Source organism: Platichthys flesus, chromosome 4 (genome assembly GCF_949316205.1).
Source record: "Platichthys flesus chromosome 4, fPlaFle2.1, whole genome shotgun sequence".
Classification (NCBI taxonomy): domain Eukaryota; kingdom Metazoa; phylum Chordata; class Actinopteri; order Pleuronectiformes; family Pleuronectidae; genus Platichthys; species Platichthys flesus.
In genome coordinates, this window is record NC_084948.1 from 17,474,164 (window position 1) to 17,495,753 (window position 21,590).

General features: G+C 42.0%; 1 protein-coding gene across 1 annotated transcript in view; it reads right to left on the reverse strand.

The window, feature by feature from the left end:
• rsrc1 (arginine/serine-rich coiled-coil 1) overlaps positions 1-21,590 on the reverse strand; it is a 114,373-nt gene that overhangs the window by 81,591 nt on the left and 11,192 nt on the right. Inside the window, exon 4 of the mRNA XM_062386557.1 lies at positions 13,039-13,287. Coding sequence (XP_062242541.1) covers positions 13,039-13,287 — 249 coding nt within the window. The remainder of the gene's footprint in view (positions 1-13,038; positions 13,288-21,590) is intronic.

The following is a 21,590-nucleotide window of genomic DNA, read 5'->3' on the forward strand; positions in this document are numbered from 1 at the left end:
AAAGAAGAAAAGCGCCGGGCTGTACGGCAGGGAGGGAGGTGGTGGGGGCCGCGATGCTTGTGTTAAAATCACATGTGGAAATCTTTTGGCTCTCCTCGCGGCCCCAGAAAAACTGATGGGGAACAATGGCAGCCCGGCACAGCATCTGTCATGGCACAATATAAAAAGATGATCTTGGCACCGAATGGACAAAAAAAAAAAGGGAAAAGAACGAGGGAGGGGAGGAGAGGGGAAGGGGAGGGCCGGGCGAGAGGTAATTCATTTGCAAATCAGGCCCTGGCGCTCAGGTCTATTTCAAGCTGCCAGTGGGTGCCAGGAGTTAACAAGGTAATCAGTTTCAATCCTGCCCTTCAATTGTACATCACACCCTCATCCAGAGAATACCCAGGCCTTTCTATAGGGGCAGAGGGGGGAAATAGCAATCTGGCTGCCGGCTGGCTGCACACACAATACGCACACACCATACACACACACACACACTACTCACACACACCTGAAGATAAGTGTGTACACATACAGGAACCTGTGAATTCACACACACACACACACACACACACACACACACACACACACACACACAGACAGACAGACAGACAGACAGACAGACAGACAGACAGACAGACAGACAGACAGGTTAAACATGCAGACTTACCACATACCAATTAGTTAGTTAATCGTTTAAGTTGGTAGTTTCAAGTGAAAGGGGGATTTAATGCTGTTAAATCTAATTCTAATGTTGTATATGATTTTAAATTCAAGTTGAAGTGGTTTTGAGTTTGAGTTTTGTGGATAAATGTGAAGTTACTCAGGACTGCGGAGAGTCCACAGTCACTCCAGTTATGATGCTGATTGATACTGAAAAATAAACACATTTAAAATGAAAATAATTGTTACTTGATTTAAATCCAAATTACTGAGAAATGGTAATTTATCACAGTCCTATTCTTTTTATATTTCATTTTTTTAGTATGGTGAGATTTTTAGGAGACTACAGCTTGTTAACTAAGTTTCAGAAGTCTTCCTTCCACAAAAAGCTCTCCCCTAACAAGCGAGGACAATGCTGTTTTCAACCTAGAAGTGGTTCATACAAAATGTTAGAAAGAAAACAGGGAGCTGAACCTGTTCTAATCCTTTCTTCCTCTCTCTGTATCCCCCTCTTCAGCCTGTGTCAGCTGTAACCGGCTGGCCAGGAGGCAGTTAGCCCCAGTTAGCGTCTCATCTGCATAATCAATATGACAAGCTTATTTTTTCTGATGCAAACAGGATTTCGCTGCTGAGCTGTGTTTGTTGAGGTTCGCACGTGTGTGTGTGTGTGTGTGTGTGTGCCCGGTCTGCTTCTGGCCAGTCTCAGTCATGGCCCTCTTTAGCCTTAATTAGATTAGGTGCGATTATCCCGGCTCTGCCTTGCAAGTGTACAGGCGGGATAAAATGGCCACAAAAGCCAGCCTGTCACAAGGACTGGGCTCTGGTCTGCAGGTTATCGGGGTCCAGGGAGACACACAACATACATTGTTATTCATATCATCTACACGCTGTTTTCCACTGTGCCATTTTCACTTCCCTCCGTACACAGAACACCTTCCCCCCCTACCCCACCCCACCATGTCTGTGGTGTCAAACTGGCGTAATCACCCGCCAGGGTAAGTCTCTCTCACTTTTTTTTCTCTTGCTCTCTTTCTGCCTGTCCGTCAGAAGACAAAACAACATGGCCCCAAGCGCTCTGCAATCTGGCCTACAAGGAGAGATATCACAACTCTGTGTGTGTGTGTGTGCATGCATGATTGTGTGTGTATGTGTAAGTGAGTGCGCCTGACTTTCTGTAGGACTTCAAGGAAAAGTGGTACAAAGAACAGTTAAGCCAAGTCTCACACACTAATACAAATAGCCACAACACACACACACACACACACACACACACACACACACACACACACACACACACACACACACACACACACACACACACACACACACACACACACACACACACACACACACACACACACACACACACACACACACACACACACACACACACACACACACACACACACACACACACACACACACACACACACACACACACACACACACACACACACACAGAGGACAGAGTCATTGACACCCTGCAAACAAAATCCAATTCGACTGACGACTTGGATCTAATCTCTTCAACTCAATGAACCTCAACCCTTTTCTGGTCTTGTGTCAGAAGCAGCGACACCATCACACCGTAACCCTAACCCTTCAATGTTCAGTCAGATTCATAATTGTGTTCATGACAAATTACGTGCAGATTCAAACAACATTTGAGAACCTGGCTACTTTGAACGAAAGGATTGTGAAGACAAAAAAAGAGCTTAAGTCAATGCAGTCATGTGTTGCCAACATAGAATGACCACATAGAAACCTCTCCTCTCAGTATACAGTAATTGCACCGTATGTGTACCTGCATAAACACACATGCCAAAACATTGGTTCCTATGAAACTATTCACTCTGATTAATGTATATGGAAAATAAATGAGGTGATTTGTTCTATTTTTCATTTTCTGAAAATAATTTCCCCCAAAATGCATTTTCCAAACAGAGCGGAGCACTGACAGATTTCAGTCGGTCTGCGTGGATGAGTGTGTACATGGAGGAAAGAAAGTGCCTTATTTCACTGATTAGACAGCAGTGCCCGGGATATGTATACACAACTGTACATAGTTTCCATGCAGTCAGATCTGGGCACAGAAAGAGGCAGACATTGAGAGGAAGGGGAACATAAAAGAGAAAAGAAACAACGACAGAGAGACACTGAGAGGACAGAATGAAAACCTGTGGGAGCAAGACCTAATCTGGGTTTCTTTTGGGATCTTGTGTGATTTTGGTTTCTAAATTAGCCATTTTGGAACATAAGGTCTTATTGTGAGACTTTATCTGTATAATTGAACCCAGAGTAGAGCTGACAAGTTGTGGCTTGTCCTCACAATTTCAAACTCCTTTTTGAGGGTTGGAAACTTGGTTTTTAGGGTTAGGTGTTGAACTGTGTTTAGGTTAGGGAATTGTGTGTGTAATGAATGAGATAACTATCAGTGAACTGTACGGACCATGCTGGCTAGAGAGCAAGACAGAGCAAATTAAATTGAATTAAACATCGATACTGATCAAAACTTCTGCTAAAAAAGAGTGGCAGACTGAACGGAGAAGAGAGGAGAGTGAGAGGAAAGGGAGAAGAGGAGAGGAGACTGAGAGGAGAAGAGGAGAAGCGGGGAGCTCCATAGCTTAAAAACTGTCCTATATATGTTCAATATGAGCAGTGTGCTAAATCTATCAGAAACAAATAAGAACTTCAGTCATTACATTTAAGTCTATTTGTGTGTGTGTGTGTGTGTGTTTGTATGTGAAATCATACCTCTATTGTTTAAGCTCATTTCTGTGCGAAAGAAAAAAATGGCTGCCGATTTGAACCCTCCATGGAGAACGGTTATTATTTGCTCCTCTCAGTCAATATTTCCTTCCCCAGCTGAGTCATGGTACTTAACTGTACGTCTGGAATGCTGCTCGCCCTGTCTGAAGGAGGTAATCTTGTAAGGATCAATGCCATTAGGCACGACCTGCAGAGCTGTATATCTGTCTCAGGGCAGCAGAGGCCAAATGTATGACAAAAGGTGCCGTCTGCCAACTGGGAACTGTCCTCTTCTCTTTCTTCCTCTCCTCCGTGTCACTTTGTCGACTGTCTCCGACTAAAAGGAACATCTCTTTCTCTATAATGTATTCTCACTCTCAGCCGTTCTCATAAAGACTTCAGTCAACACTTTTCCTTGCCCCTGGTGCGGCACCGGAGTCTGGAGAAAATTAAACATTAATGGTGTGTCTCTTTTACACATCATTCTCCATAACAATCTTCTCTTTTAGCCCCCCCTCACTGCCTTCAACACCGCTCAGTTCCTCCCCCCCACCAAACTGCCCGGCTTTTTCCAGCGAGGGAGAAAATACTGAGGGGAGAAAAACATATTTTGCCGACAAGCGCATTTACATAACCCTCCTAAATCGGAGCTAGCCTGTCATGTTTGCTGCTCATAACCTGCTGCTTATAATCCTTCCTGCATACTCTTCTGATCCATAAAGCAGAGCAGCCAGCCACTTCAACAGCAGCCAGCACTGCCATCAGTAGCTCCTCCTAAGACAGGTCCGTAAAAAAGGGGAGAGGAGAAGGGGAGGGGACGGGGAGGAGAGAATAAAAGAGAGGAACAGGGTAATTGGATTGGGGGATCTTCTATTTGGCTGGGTCCGGTCTCTGTCATCGCGCTCCAGGCCTGGCTTCTCTCCGCGCCTACAGCAGCCCTCGAACACATCAACACAACCACAACTCAACTGTGTTAGCACTGAATTGCTACCCAGTTTAAGAAGACACACTGTCCTGTTCGCCGCTAAAGCCTGCGGAGCGTCTGGTGTGTTTGCATACTCCCTTTACAACTCACTAAATGGTTAAACAGATTACAGAGCGCACTAAGTGGATTGTCACAGCTCCCTATCGCTCGCTCGGGGTGTCTCTCCTGCGATTAAAAGTGGCCAGTTTTTTCTCTCTCTCTCTCTCTCTCTCTCTCTCTCTCCTCACACGCAAATTTTGCACTGAGCACAGGAACAGAGGTCGTTCGCAGCCACGGACGACATTTACTCCAGTGACCGACTGTCAAGGAAACAAAGAAGTTTCCAGCGAATTGTATCAGCTTTTTAAATGTGAATATGTCAGTGTGAATTCATATATTCTAAAAAGAATTTTCAATTACATTTCTTTGTCTTATTTCTCTGCATGCATGCTCACCTTTTGTTAGTTTCTACATGATTGTGAACTCATTGATGTTGATCAGTTTCCAGACCAACACGGCTCTCTGCTCCTTAATCTCCATGACAAAACTGGAATTTCCGCAGGTGACTTTAATCCAGCAAACACGGATTATAACCTGGATTATGTGGCAGATTTACACCACTGTGCCTCAGTTTCCTATTCTCCAGTCAGCGTTACATCAGTCAGGGTCTAATTAAGGTTTTTTTCAATAGCCAAAGGAGAGGTTAGCTTTTCGGTAAATTCCTCATTACTTTTGGTGCATGTCTATCAAATAAATACATAAATGAGTGATTCGTCCCAAAAAACTGAGACAACCAGAAAATCCATAGTTTTTACCCTTGCGGTCACAGAACTGGTTTCCCATGGTGAAACCCAAATTATCTTCATGTCCAATAACCATATGCACCTTCACAGCACATGTATATAATGCATATAATGACCACTATGCAAAAAGTCCATTTTCCAATGCATCCGCCTGTTAACTTAAAACATTTTTAAAAAATGGTTTAAAACGATAACAAGCATTTACATTATACAAATGTTTGCCATATATAAAGACAAAATAAAAGAAACCCCAAATAGACCAAGACTCTTGAAGGTTAAGCGTCACATATAGAGGATGCCAGACCCCTTGGCATCACTAGGAATTTGTTTGTTTGGGTCCTGAAATAAATATGGATGGAACTGGTCTTGGGATAGAAACTGCTGCTGCATATGAATTCTTTAAGATTAAAGCAGTTCCATTATAAGGCTATTGTAACTTTATAATAATTACACAGTTATATACGAGAACTGCTTGTCCTGGCCCTGCAGACAGGTTTGGAGCAGGGTCATGGAGTCAGAGCAGATAACGCATATTAACTGGCATCAGGTAGCAGTAGTTGGTCCTGCATCACTGTATAGATCCTACCAGGGCATTGTGTATGCGTGTGCTTGTTGTGTGTGTGTGTGTGTGTGTGTGTGTGTGTGTGTGTGTGTGTGTATGTGATTGTACATAATTTTCCATCTAGTGAAAATAAAGTTTATATGGTCAGGCTATTCTCTATCCAATCCCAGCTCATTATCTGCATGGAAAAAAAGCAGCTAATGACTACACACAGCCACGGGCCAAGAAACACTACAGCTGCACCGCTCTGTGTGTCCATGTGTTTGTCTACTGGGACCTTTGTGCGTATGTGTATGCGCTGTCCACCTTTTACATGCAGGCATCACTACTAGTTCACCCACCATCAACCAACAACCCAGCCCCCACCAAAACTAAACAGACATACACATGCACACATGCCTACTTCTCTTCGGCTTCACCCATGTCTGGTCTTGCTCCTGGCCACTAGGCTACCCCCCTTGATGCACACACAAATAAAACACACACTTACAGCTCATTGATTTTAGTCAATGTGAGTGTATCCTAACCTTCCGAAGACGCTGTTTGAAGTCTCTCTTACCTCCACAGATCCGCTCCCAGAGCCAGACACAGCCTAAAGTCCTGCAAGAGGGCATACCAACACATACCCACACGCACACACACCAGCAGCAGTGGTCCCATCCTCACCACCCATACACACACTCCCAAGAGGCTGAGAGGATGCTGCAGGCGGGGGCTACTTATGTACATGCACGCTCACAAACAAACACACTTACTTTCTCTGTGTATTATCACCACTAATGAGCTGATAGATGTTCAACAGAGGCAAAGAAGCAGACAATCATCTCCTCAGACTGAGGCAAAGAGGGAGAGAAAATCAACAGTGGTGAACATGAGTGTGTGTGCGCATCTCAGGTCTTGTTTTATTTTCTCTCTGCCTCACAGCGTCTCAGCTTCCAGAGGTTAAGGCTGAGCGGTGGAACCTAGCGAGCCGAACTGATGCCTGTGGGTCCTGCCGGGACCCCTGTGGTGAGGCTGGGTCAGGGGAAAACACACTAATGAGAGGAATTAATAAACAATCACATTCAAAAAAATTGATGGGAATGGCTCTTCGGACAAAAATGTCCGGAGAAAGTAATTTTTATTAAAGGCTATAAAATCCTAATTCCACCTTCATATACTAAGGGGTTTTACAAGTGAGAATAATGGATGGTGCTGAAGTGCTGCCCTTCCCTAGCATAAAAAAAAATATTTTTTTTCACAGACAAAGACATCAAAAAAAGGCTTTAATGAAAGGTAGGTATTCATTTCAATTCTTTAACCCTAAGCTCATTATACCAACTTCAGATTTACATGCACGGGGAAAAGCTGTCTCTCTGCTGCCATGAGAGGTCTCCACTCCGCTCCCCGTGCCTCCGCTCCCCAGCCTCTGCCCGTTTCTCACTCAAACGACATAAAATTGAGTCAGATGGACCAACACACGGGCACAGTGATCGGGCGCAGACAAGGAGTTCATCCTAATTGGACAGGCCTCTCTGATTGAGGATGAGGAGTACGGCAGCCAGCCCACGTTCTCCCACTACCTCAGCAATTGTCTACAAAGGAAAGTACAGAGGTCGACGCCGGGCAGAGAGAAGGGTGTGGACTTTTTATGAAAGCAGATAGATTCTTTGACGAAGGTGTCGAGTTGGAGGAGGGTGACAAAGGCAAGTGTAAAGTGTAAGAGTATGCTCAGTGTAGTGTCTGTGTGTATGTGCACGTTTATATTATCCGCAAACCCAAATGAAAACTAGGTCCTGATTGTACCTTATCCATACCCTATCTAAATCCATTCAAGCCTGATCAAAGCCTGAAGCACTATAGAACTTAATGACTTTTCAAAGACTGACTTGTGATTAAAGATATTTGTTTAAAAAGCCTGTCACTTTGTGTGGAGCGAGAGCCATCTGTTGTATGTAGATTCTGCATTTCTGCTCATTAATTACAGGTGGGATTTAGGTCGGAACATCAGGTGAAAAAATGATGTTTCATCCAAATTATACTTCTGTCAGTTATCTGCCTGGGGGCAGACGCACACAACACATTGTTTGTTTCTCCTGCTCTGATTTGGAGAGAGAGAAAACACAGACCAATAATGTATAATATTAGCAAAATCGAACCTAACCTGGATAGATCTGTGAGGATTCACAGTAAGTACTGAGACTAATTTAATGCAGAGAGAGAATAAAAGGCAAATTAGGTCTTTGTGCATTTATTGACGACACAATACTAATTTGAGGGCATCTTTGATATCTGTCCATATTTCAGTAAATAACAGACAATAGCTGAGCGAACCTGAAATTTGAATTTGGTTTAAAAGAATCACATATTTGTATTAAGTAGCAATATATACACAAATCTAAAATTACAATTTGGCATAATTATATATTGTTGTATATTTAATGTCACGGTACACATTGGACTGCCAGCATATGACAGTAGACCACCGGCAGGAGTCAGCTGTATCACTATGTACAAGCCCTCTCAAAACAACAGCTAAGAGAGAACAACTTCAGTTTATTGTGTCTTGCATAAAAAATACTCTTATTTTTAATTTTACATGATTAATAGTAGTAGTGTAACGGACTACGGTTAATCAGTGATCCAAACGGATTCTCCCCCATGGTACAGAACAGAGACAGAGTCACAGGTAAGAGAGTGAAACTGAGAAGTTTTAGCACGTGAGAGAACTACACTGAATGCCACACACACAGCTGCAGCTCAAACTATGATGTCTGACTGTCTGCGGGGATGGTTAAAACTTTGTGGACGAAGGCATAAGCGTGTGAAAGTGAGAGCGAGGCAAACTGTACTGCAGATTGCTCTACAAGAAATCCACGCAGGAAAACACTCTAAAGCTTCTTTTAGACCTGCACTGAACCCTGCAGTTCCTCCGTACTTTCTTCGGAGGAGTTGCATGTATAAACGTAAATGTCAGAGTTAGACGCTCCCTAGTTTCTGCTGACTTTCTCTTCCTGGCCTCCTAGTAAACAGTCCGCAGACATCCACGAGAAGTCAATCCCCGCTGGATTCACCATGAGCGAGTGGGTGGGGGGTGGGGGGGATGATGATGTTTCTTACACGAGTCAGAAAAAAAACACTTGTGAATGTTGCTTGCTATGATTATTCTTTAAGTACCTTAAAAAATCGAAAGCAAAGTCATATTTGTCTCCCTATATTAAAATGATCGGATCCATTTATAAAAGACTTGATCTGATCTGTTGCACTGCTATCTAATAACCTACAGGTTCAAATCTATTTCTATAAAAACATTTGAAGCATGGCAGGAGGTGTTAATGCAGGGGTGCTTGAGCACATGGGATTGGACTAGGGTGGCGGCACAAACAACAAAAAAGGTTGGGAATCACTGGTGTATTTGACTTGAGTTGAATAAATAACAATAAACAAATTACCTTTTTTTAATTGACTAAATTATAAACAAAGAGAATAACACAAAAAACATGTAAAGCTGGTTAAATGCTAAAAGGGAGTGCTTTAAATCTGTTTGTAAATAAGAAGCCAGTGGATTACACAGAGCAAAGCTGACCTACTGACCTTGTACACTAGTCAGGGTACACACACACACACACACAGAGAACCCCACAATGAGCCACTTACCCTTTGCCACTGTTGAAAGGCAACAAGATCTCTTAACAGCAGCTCGTCTTTTTCAATAAATTTTGCATGAAAACATGCCGCTGGAGCACCAAGTTGCCTGCTGTCATACTAGAGGAGTGTTAAATGTTTAATGACGACAACACCACACACATGCACGTGCACGCAAACACAGAGTCAGTGTCAGGGTGCCGCTCTGAGGAGCCCCTCTTTCATCCTGACAGACACTATAAAGCCTCTCACCCTCCTCACCACCCCACCCCACCCCACCATCAACCTCGCGCTGCTCCGCTACGCTCCCACCACCCAGCAAGGAAACCTGGATGTAAATGAGGTTGGAGTGTAATGGTGTGTTTGTGTGTAAGTAGTGAGAACGGGGGGGGTAAAGACCCTTCCCCCATCACCATTAAGAGCTGAAGAAAAAGAATAGAAGAGACGGAGGAAAAATAAGAAGTTTGACGTAGACAGGATATACAGCAGAAAAAGCCACGTTTTACACATTCCTGAAAAGTCTCACTGCTCCTGCTTTTCTACTAGTGAAGCAGAACTTGTTACCAGAACTCTCGAGGGAGAATATGGGGAAGAACAGGAACTTCCATGTCTGGATCGTTTTGGACAGTGATAACATGATATCAAGGTCCAGAGATAGACTAGCTTTATTTAAAGGTGTTTCTGAACATTCAACCTTATCTATCTTCTATGTCTTTCTTTCTGTATCTGATAAACTGTGAATTCTGGAGGCAAGAAAATTACATCTTAGAGTTAAGTGACAAAATTAACAAGCTTATATATTGGAGCAGTGATAATTAAACAAGCCGATATGAGCCTTTCACAGACATACAGCTTTCATGTCAGATGTGCATTGATATGATAACTTCTATTTGACGGAATAAACAATGTTGAAAATATATGTTTTTTGTTTATATCAAAAGTTTGAAAATAGTGTATTCTTAAAAGTTCGATACATTTGGTTTTATTTTTGTCTTCTTGTTATTTATACTTATTTAAAGTAAAATTACTAGTTAAAAGGTAAAAGATCAAGCCTCAATTATATTTCTTTGTCATCCCTTATATCGGTATCTGCCACCGAAAAGCCATTTCAGTCAAACTCATATATATATATATATATATAAACACACATTTATGATGGTAGTTTAACGCCATATGATTTAGTCAAACTTATTCCAACATCACACCTTAAACTGGTTTAAGTCATTTGGAAGGATAAACAGTCGGAAATATAATAATGCTGCCACAGGTGGATTGCATACACACACCAACGCAAATCAACAAACTTGCGTATTTGAACACACACACCTCCACAGAGACAAGCTAAAGCGGGGTCAGAGATAAAGGAAGAGATTCCTATCAATGCTGAAGGATATTGAAGCCTTAATAAGAAAATAGATATAGTCTGCTGGCCTTATATTTCACTGTTAGCTTTATTTGTTTTCCTGATATGGATCTAAGAAAGGCAATATGTAATGGCTTCAAATAAATGGAGCACTTTTCCTTTAAAAGCAAAGCTCCTTGTTCTGCTCACAAAGAAAAATCGGAGCTCTCTGGTTCTGGTGATGACCAATGAGATCCTCCACAAGTATGTAAAACGGTAAAGTTTGGGCTTGTTTACTGTTTTCTATTAACCAATACATCAAAACATTGAATCATTAGTTTGAAAGACCATGAACACATTTTGTAATTATAAATAAACAAAAAAACTATACGAAATACAAAATCCATAACCCTTATTTCTAGTTGTGCCGGTTGTCTCAGTTAAATCTATGACTAGCCCTTGGTAGACACTTCAAATGATCTGTGTTTCCAGGTTTAGCATTTCCTCCACTTTTACTGCTCTTCACATGACAAACTAGAAAAAGTTGTTTTCGACCTAAGTCCTATTGGGTCGAAAGTAGGGCAAAAGTTTTTGCGTTTTTCTTTTTTTAACACTGGTATTATCTCAGCCTTCCATTGGCTTTACTGTTTTCTCTCTGACAAGTTCAAGTGCGGTCAAATTTTACTTAAACATGGTTTAAGTATCACTTTGTTTGAAAAGCCAAGAAGCAGCTAATTTAATGTCTGAAATATAATTGGATGTGTATAATATATTTAAACTCTAATCACAACTTGATCTTTACATATGGACTCAGGCTGCTAGGGTTGTCACGATCCAAACTATAACAAAGGGTTGAGTTGGATAACGTTGTGAAGCAGCGTGGGATCATGACAGTTGTCTTCACCAACATTGCTAATTAAAATCTACCTGACACAGGCGCAAACCAAGTGCATGTAGGCAACTGGACTTGCTTGTGTTTCTTAGAGAAATGTAACCTCTCATCCAAGAGGCTTCTTCTCTTGGATGAAATATCTGCAAGAAACACAAACCTATTTCGCCCATGTATGCCAGTACACTAGTACAACCTCTGAAGATGTGGCCCATTACGAGTGACTAATACAAACAGTGGAAGAATAAAAAAGCTGACCGACTTATTGGCGAGCAGTGTGTTGTTCCTCCGTCAAACGTGGTTCGCCCCAGAAGTTACAGGAGACGTAACCATTTGTACAAAAGCTGATATAACGCAATTAAAAGGCTCAAAAAATGAAACATCCTGCTACCATGAATAAAATGGTGGATTTCTCTGTGTTTGAAAATTGTTGAAAAGATTTTGAATAATCCAAGTATATAAGGTAATAAAACCTATAACCTAGGTCTAATTGTTTTTTAGAAATTTATATAAAGAATTGTCAGATATTATATCTAAATTGTTGAGTTACCTGCTTAATAACTTGGGCCTTTAGCAACCTAAGCCATAAGTTTAGATTATTTTAGTTTACCACGGGGACAAAATCAATGTGCAGCACAGCGGTTGGTCTGCATCGCTCCTAGGATCCGTACACACATCTGTGCCATTCACTATGACAGACAACAAGTGGACACCAGTCATATTACAATGGCCTCCAATCACGTTAGAGCATGAAGTGCTGGGGAGGGATCGATGGTGCAGCTCCGGCTGAGACAGCGAGAGGCCTCTAAGGTGGTTAGAACCATATTTGAAGGGCAATACTGCTAAAATCTGCACCAACACTGATTCACTGCTGTGATTTCTGGTGTGTATAAGCTTGCAAGTAAAGATGTCATTTGCCAACTTTTCTCACCTTAATAAGGGGCTCTCATTTATTGCTTTTTTTTTCTGGCATGAGCACCAGTGACTTTGGAGATGCATATGATCTTGTTATATCTCTAGACTTATTGCAGTTGGGTCCAAAGGGTGGAAAGCCAAGTTAAGGACATCAGAAATCATCTGGTGACCAAAACATCCTCTAAAAACCAAACCTGTGCAGCACTCCGACCCACCATCTATTCTTATATCAACATCTTCTCCTGCATGAGGGAATTATATCACATTACAAGTCCAGCGTAGCCCCATGCTTGATTACAGGTGGAAATAGAGAAAGAAGGGTACTGATGGATTGATGGATGGAAGGATGGAGTGATGGATGCATAGATGGAGGAGCTGAGACTGAGCTCCATATTTAAGCCTGTATTATACTGACCAAAATAGTCTGTTCTCCTGCGGAGGCAGCGGTTTAGATTGAGCTGGGCCGACGCAACACTTGTTTGGTGGGTTTGTGTCTCCCTGTGTATGTACTGTGTGCTTCCATGTACAGAGCCATTCATCACTTACTCCTTTTTTTTGTCAGCCTTCTCTTTACTCTTGTCCTTGTCCCTGTCCTTGTCCCTGTCCCTGTCCTTGTCTCTGTCTCTTCCTCTGTCCCGTTCCTTCTCCTTCTCTTTCTCCCTCTCCCGGTCCCGGCCCTTGCGTCGGCTCCGGTCCCGCTCTCTGCTGTGGCTGCGACTCTTTCGGCGACTGTGGCTTTCTCGTTGGCTGCGGCTGCCACTCTTACTGCGAGACCTTCGGCGGCGAGAATGAGACCTGGAAGAAAATATGACAAGAAATTACAATTGCAGCTCATAAACTACTGATAGTTCTCATTGAGGAAAAAGCATATTGTGGATGTGTTGCAATACAGGTGATAATGATTTAATGATAAAATCTTCTATGATGGCTTTCATGATGTAAAACAGTCACAACATAAAACAATCTACGCGCATACATCTCTAAAAAGTGTGACATGGATTTGGAAAACAGGAGTTAATGAGTAGAACTGGAATCAAAACTAGAAACAAAAATCCAATTTGAAATCCGAACTGACGAGAGACCAACTTCAATAAGTACCTTCACATTAACACATATATATATATATATATATATATATAAAATCATGTTCACTGAGATGGACACACATAGACACACCAAACCACAGATACACAACAAACACTGTAGAAATGGAGCCAATTAGAGGAGGGCTCAGAGGAAGGCCTGTCCTCAGTATTGATCCTGACACTGGCCTTCTGGTCTAAAAAAGATTTACAGTGAGAGATTCACTCTGTTAGTTATGACACACACACATGAGAACACACCGAGTTACACGCACAACCGGAAAATAGAGAATTGAAAGTGTAACTCACATCTCAATATGGTGCCATACAGGCAAGGAAACAAATTACCAAAATATAACCACTTATTTATGTGACACTGCACATGCCTCTATTAATGCAGCAAAACCCCTTTGACATATTCTCCTCAAGTATGTGTTCGTGCACAAGTGAGTGTGTGTGTACGTGCGTGCGTGCGTAAGTGTGAGTGTGTGAAGGACCATTTATTGAAACCCCAGTAGAAATCGGCAGCTAAGATGCCGTTATTTTCCATCATCTATCATTTTATTGATTTGTCTATAAAAACAGTCAAACCTGCTGTCCACGAGCTTTATTGCTTTCCCCCCTTTATTAGTTTGCAGTTTGGGACATCCAGAGCTGTCTCTCTCCCGACAGAAAACTAATCATTTTCTTCAGACGCCTGTCACCATCCTAACAGACAACACTCTGACAACTGTTTCAATCAATTAGGCCGGGGCGATCCCCATCTCTGGAGAGCAAGCTGCGCTATTTCAGTGTCTCTGCGAAAGAGAATCTGTTTGATAAAGAAAACAAAAGCACTGTTTGAAGTTCAGTTTTCCAGGAGTCCGACTTATTGTGAAATTGAAAAATTGTTTAACTATACGTTAAACACATTATTTTCCTTGTTGAACAAAAAGCTTAAACCTGCATCAAAGCTGATCTGCCACTTTATCACCATATTGCATATACAAGTATTGCATCAGACACACAGCAATTTGCTGCAAACTGTTCACATTAAACAGACTGAAAATCCTTATTTTGATTCAAAAATCTGGCTCATTACCCAGATATGCAAAACAAATGTCACCTTTTCATAAATATTAGCACTTTACGTATGTCTGAATTGTTTCATAAAGAGCTCTCCAATATTTTTGAGAGATTCACAGAAAATGGAAATACTCCTGATCTGAACCTGAATGTAACAAGTCCCTCCACATCGTTCCACCAGGTTTTGTGGAAATCTGTTCAGTTGTTTTTGTCTAATGTTTCTAGCAAACAAACAAACAAACTCCAATGAAAACATCACCTTAGACATGCATAGATTAAACAAGCAGTAAATTCTTTAGAAATGTCCATCACAGTGACCTCCTCAACTTTTTTAATCCAAATAAAAGTGATACTTATTTTCAGACAAAAAGAAAAGATTTAACAAAAATCAAACATGTGAGAAAGTTAACAATTAGCTTTAAATGCTTTATTAGGTATCCAAAGAGCTGCAGATATACTTTCTAATGGTGCCAGCTATGGTTACAGCACTGTTATCTGAGCAGCTACATCTGCCCCTTTATAGGATCTTTTCCCCCGCACAGTAAATCCTGTCTTATTGCATTCTGCAGAACAGACACAAAAGCAGCCACCCTGCAGTGCTAATCAGAAATAATTATCATGAAACATGTGATTCAGGCAGAGGTGGAATCCACCATCAGTCATAGGACATCTGATTTAACATGTTTAATACAGTATTTACTGCAGCTACAATTACCCTGGTCAGGAAATCACAGCAAATGCAGAAAAAAGGAGAAGAAAAACATTGGCATTTTTGTGGTGTGGAGTCTCCAGGCGAGATAATCCATCAATGGCACAAACAGACCTTGGAATGAGTGAATCTATGTGTTGACAATGCCTGCGTATGTTTGTAATCAGCAGTACATGAGGGAAATACAACAGAGTTGCACTGTTCCAAGTTTAAGTCTTATATTTACAGCCAAGCAAATTGTGGCCAGAAGCAGCAGATGCAATAAACACAATCTCTCTCTCTCTCTTTCGGTCCCTCTGTCTCTGCCTCCCTCTCGCTTTCTCCCTCTGATGGCAAAGAAAGCAGCCCACTTCTGGGGTGTGCAGCAAATTAAATTTACTGTAGTTAATAGAGTGAGCCTATGCTGCTAAATGTCAATTTCCTGACCAAGTCCTTCCCCTTGGAGAATGATTAGCTAATTTGAGGCTGGGGATAAATGGGCTAATGCAGGACACACAGATAAACAGCCACAGTCGGACCCCATGCCAAGTCCTTCCCCTGCTTTACATTTTATTGGCCTTATTATCTCCAGGGAAAATGGGTCCCCCTATGGCCTTAACATATTTTCATTTCTAATAAAAGGCCCTTGCTGGTCGCTCCCATGAACAGACCCCACATACACACACATACGCTGCATCCTCACAGCCGCCTTCCTCCATTCCTTCTTCGTTTCAGCGTCCAGTCCATTAAATCGGAGCTCTGCAATTGGCTGGGAACATTTTCCTGGTGAATTATCAATAGAGTAATTATGCTGCATGTTGGGAGCCGGGCTGAAGCTTATCGCCGCTGACCCCCCGGTGCGCGCCAGGATATGATCCCTCACCACAGCCCATTGGGGTAATTATGTGACTGGGTGTGAAGCTGGATGGTGTGTTACCCTTATCAGTCTGTATTCTATTTCTGTTTTCATTGAAAATTGGACATTAATGGCTGCTACGCCGTGCCTCTAGTGTCAGATACAGGTGAACGTCTCCAATGGAATCTGACCTTAGTTAAATCATTATTCATACTTTGCGGTGCAGGGACGGGGAACACATGCACACACACACACAAATATACACACACTAATCATCCTCACTGTTGCTTTAAACCTATCTTTCCCATATTCGAGCGGCAGAGACACACGTTCAGATTGCTTTTTTTTTCCTTTTCCCCAAAACACCCTCCTTTGTAAGAAAACAAAACAGAGGTGATGTCCATATTGTTTTATTCCGAGGCTAAAATAAACACTGACATAACCGCTGACCTAACAAGTGATGTTCTCAGCTTTGCCCCGAGCAGCGTCCCCGTCCATTAGGGCACTGCGCCGCAGCAATGAATAATGACCATGTAACTTTAACCCTATTGTATTTCAGTAGATGCTGGCGACCCCTGTTTGACCAGTTGTTCTTCCTAACAATACGATAAAAGCTAGAGAGGAGTAATTAAGGGACCAAGACAAACAGTTGTACTAAATATTTCAAAATTGCAATTTCCTGGCTCGAGATTGTCTTTGTAGTAGAGTAAAAATAATCGACTATAATAACATGAGTGTTAAATTGGACTAGCTTCACTGAGAGTTTAACATCTCTTTGTTCATTTACCATGTCAATGTAGGGAGCTGGATCCGGAGTTAGTGTCTAGGTCAGCCTCAGTGCCACTGCAGTTCACATTCACAATTTATTTATGCCTTTTTTCATTAATCTTTCTGAAAAGCTGTAACCTGACTCTAGAATAATCTGTGCATATTCTATTTTAAGCTAAACGCCTATCTACCAATACACGTGCTATTAAAATTCAAGCGCTCAGTCATTTTGACAAAGATATAACAGAATGATTTTTTAACGAATACAACTTTTGTAAGGCATAGGTGCACTAATGCACTATCGTTATTTAATATTTGTAAAATGATGAGGTAGTCAGATTCCACATATGTTACAGAGTTAGACACCCATTTAGCTTGAAATACATCCCAAAAAAAAATCACAGTATTGGGTTTCAAGATGTCACAAAGATTTGAAGGAGCAGAAGTAAAGAAAAAAAGCGAGTGGAACAGAGGTGGCACAGCACGATTTATTCAGAAGGAAAACAACAACGTGCCTTCAAATAATATAAATAGTAAAATATTGGATAGACTGGACCGAATTTGTAATATTTGTGCAATTCAATAGAAAAGGAAAAGGTGGCTCTATCTGGCCTCAACTGGACAAAAAAAAAATGAAGATGCAAAAACATAGTTTTTCTTATTAACTTGTTCCAGTTTAAGTGTTTTTGTCACTACTGAGGAGGCATTTTGAAGCCTTTAAATCACTGGGATTTATTCTTTGAATCTAAAACGACACACACACACGCACACACACACACACAAACACACGCACACACTATAAAAAAATCTTGCCGACTTTTCCAAGCGACAGACAGATTGAAAACTGGCCTATTGAAAGTATGAAGATCCATATTTGAAGAACTTCATTAATGCGCTGTTCCCTGCCGAGTTATTTCCAGTGACAGAGCACACAGCAGCAGCTTCATGTTCAAGTTAAAAGTCCTTCTTTCTTTTTTTCTCCCATTTCAATGTGTTTAAAAGCACCTTGAGTGAGAAATGTGCATTTCCTGCTGCCAAAAGACGTGGAAAACAGCTGTTCCTGCCTGACGCTGCCTGCTGAATGGAATGCAAATATGTTAACCATCCAGAATTTATTACTTTTGAGTGCTCTTCAAACGCTACGGCAGACACAAGTTTAATTTATGATATTCCTCTAATTATGAGAGCTGTTGAAATCATTTCCCAAGCTGCTTCCTCCTTCCAAGCAGCCACATTATCCGTTCCCTCAGTTCACAGCACACACACACACACACCGATTCAGGCACGCACGCCCACACAGACATATAAATATATGCACACACACTCAATAACACGCGAGGAATCCCCGCAAAGAAGCTGATTGTGAGCACAATTAACACAGCAAAGACAGAGCATGAAATATTCACAGAAATGTTTTTTTCTCTGTCCCCCCTCTGCTTCATAAAAGCAATGTTTAGATTTGCCATAATCGTCAGTTTGCTTTTAATGCAGCAGTCATCAACACAAACGTCTGCGATACCCTGCTATGCTGGGAAGCAGAAATGAGACCCCATGCAGGCCACCCACTCACTGCACCCCCCTACCCACCCCAACACACACTCACACGGTTACAGCCACAAGCCACAAGGTCAAGCCATTTAGCAGAGTTCAAAGGCCTTCAAAGACCCCTCAGATCTATATGAACCTACGATGGCCTGCCAACGCTGAGGGAAAAGATAACTTTCCGCAGCAAGATGTGGTTTCCACGAGCGTGCATGTTTGCATATCATGTGCATGGCTCTGTGTGTGCACGTCACTCTGCATGTGCAGATTAGCCGGCGTCTTCATTGGCACATATGCCCAGTGTCACTCAGCCTCCTCATCGCAATCCTAAACTTGGCCGTCTGGTGTGCACCCGCGACCCTTGACCTGTGTGCAGCCGCAGCTCGACATGACACCCATTAGCAGCTGGAGCTGAAGGAGGGTGGGGGTGCTGGCCTGGCCACTCAGCCCAGACACAAGGTCAAGTGGGGGTCACATTCAGACTAGGTGCTAACTTGCCAACTCGCTCACAGCGACTCAGGTAATTGAAACCCACTCTTTCCATCCATCACGGCCCGGAACAATTAGTTGCACTGAGTTAGGGGAGAGTTGTTTTGATTGTCATTGCCTCCATCTGTAGGAGGGTGGGAAGCAGGGAGGTAGAAAAAGTTGAAGGACAGACAAGGAGGAGGAGGAGTAGAGAAAAAAAGGACAAGACGAAGAGAGACAATGGGTGAAGGACGGCAGGAGGCTGTGGAAGAAAAAGAACAATATGAAAAGGGTTTTAAAAGTTCGGGAGCAAAGAACAACCAGGCTAACTAAAAAGGAGGAGAGAGTGAAAAAGAAAAAATTGGGACTTATGAAGACAGAGCAGACAGCAGAGCTTCACATAAAGCTGGCTCAAATTAGCAGGTGTGCTCTTAGACGCTTGCTCTCCCTCTTTCTCTGGTCAGGGAAGATGTATTTTTCTGCCTTTATACCCATGTATTTATGAAGTGGCGGGAGATCTGAGGGCCCTTAGCATAACAGCCCTTTATTGTTTAAATGTGGACCGCGCAGCCCTGAGCGCTTAAGTGATTTAGGAACCTCACAACTCCGGTATAAGAAAAATCATAAACGCTGAGACAAACCATGTGGGTGGACTGTAAAAGGCACAGAGGAACAGGCCGACAAAAAGCAGACACACATTCCTCTACTAAAGGCAAACTACACTTAATTAAACACCCAAGACACAACTGGTATAGCGCCCTGTAAAAAAACACAGTGCTGTTAGTTTCTCTCTCTTCAGTGGAGTAACATAAAGTTGTCTTCTGACAGAACAGAGGCTCGTCTCAAAGAAGTTTATAAAAATCTTTTTTTTTTTATGAACCGCTGTCAAGATTTAACAAGGGGAGGGAGAGAGGGACAAACGCAGAAAGAGAGATCAAGAAATGGATAGAGAGAAATCTCTCCTACCTTTGAAAAAAAAAGGCTCTCCCCCTCCAATACATCTGTCACCTCTCATAGTCTTCATGGCCTGCACACAGAACTATAGGTAGCCGATATAGCATTTCTGTAGTGTGACACAGACATATGCATCTGAAGAAAAACATTCAGCAAAAAAAAAAAAAAAATACATGTATATATTTTATTTTTTTTCTGGCACAATTTCTGTATAGATTAAGTATTCTATGTCAAGTGGGAAGGATTTTTTAAAGCTTTTACACACTCACACTGCTGAATTGACAGCTTCCACAAATTCTTCTATTTAAGGGCTATAGACAATGAAATGACAATTGAACCGAGGTCTATTCTTTATGCAACTTTTTAAAATTTCTTGCCAACTAATTTGAATCTTTAGTTTTTTTGTTTAATATATTCATTCTCCCTATAAAACTCAACATTTAGGCGTAAGAGGACTGACTCACTATGCACTGTTGTTACACAATACACATGTTACAGCATGGCATTAGTGAAATTTATTCATTACACATCTGCAGTAGCACATGAGAAAAAAGGACCAGGCTCACTAATCTCACTTTTTCTGAGCATCAATATTCCACAGAGAGAAATCTGGCAAAGTTCCACCGCAACAAAACTGTTGACTGCATTTAAAATAATTACAATTTTCCCTGCTTTGATTTGGAGCCAACAAATCATGACATGCGAGTTCTCTGTTCAGCCAGTCACAGGAGTGATCTGCTCTTTGTTCAGCCAATCATGTGACAGTTGGCCACGTATCCTCTGGGCGATCCATCTCTCTGCACTTCCTCCTCATGCCCTCGACTCTGCCAGAACCCGAGCGGATAGACAGAACAATAGAGGAAGACAAATTTCAAATAGAAAACCTCATGCGCGCGCTGAGAAAGTGTTTCATTACTTTCAAAAAGATTGTCAAGGTTTCAGTCAAGACGCACATGATCCTTGTTTCATTCCTCTGCCATTTCCCCTCATTTTTCTCCTCTTTTTCCACAAATAAATTACTGAACGCGTGAGTGAAACCACATGCTTGTGTGTCAGGGTGTGTGTGCGTGGGTCCTTTGCTTGGCTAAAGTGAACTGACAAGTGCAGGCAGTGGTTCCATTAGCTGGCAATTTGCTCTCAAGTCGTCCAGGGGGGAGAAGAGGAACAACGGAGGTGGGATTGTTTTGGCAGGACAACGCACATGGCTCTGCTTAGAGGACAAGTTAAGTGAGGTGCTCACACACATAATCCCAGGCCATCATTCAAACACTCTCATAACACATGCACACTCAGACATGCTGATGGATATCAATTCCTCAAATAATAATGAAAATGTAAATTTATTGGAAACTTGCACGTAAAAAAAAAGTAAAGTTGACACTAATTTAGAATAGGACTGTGGCTACACTCAAGACAAACAATATATGTCTTTATCTATATGTGTCCACTGAGAATGATGGTATCCATATGGTTTGAGCCAGGGCATAACTAGAGTACAAGTAAACGCGGCTGACTGAGGTTCGTCCATGCATGCTCTCTTAGCAGGGGTCCCTATGGACTGGCTCAAAACCTGGCCACTGAATCACACACGACACATAAACATACCTCCCTCCTTCCCTGTGTTTGTTTGTGTGTGTGTGTGTGGGGGGGGGGGGGGGGGGGTATTTTTAAAAGA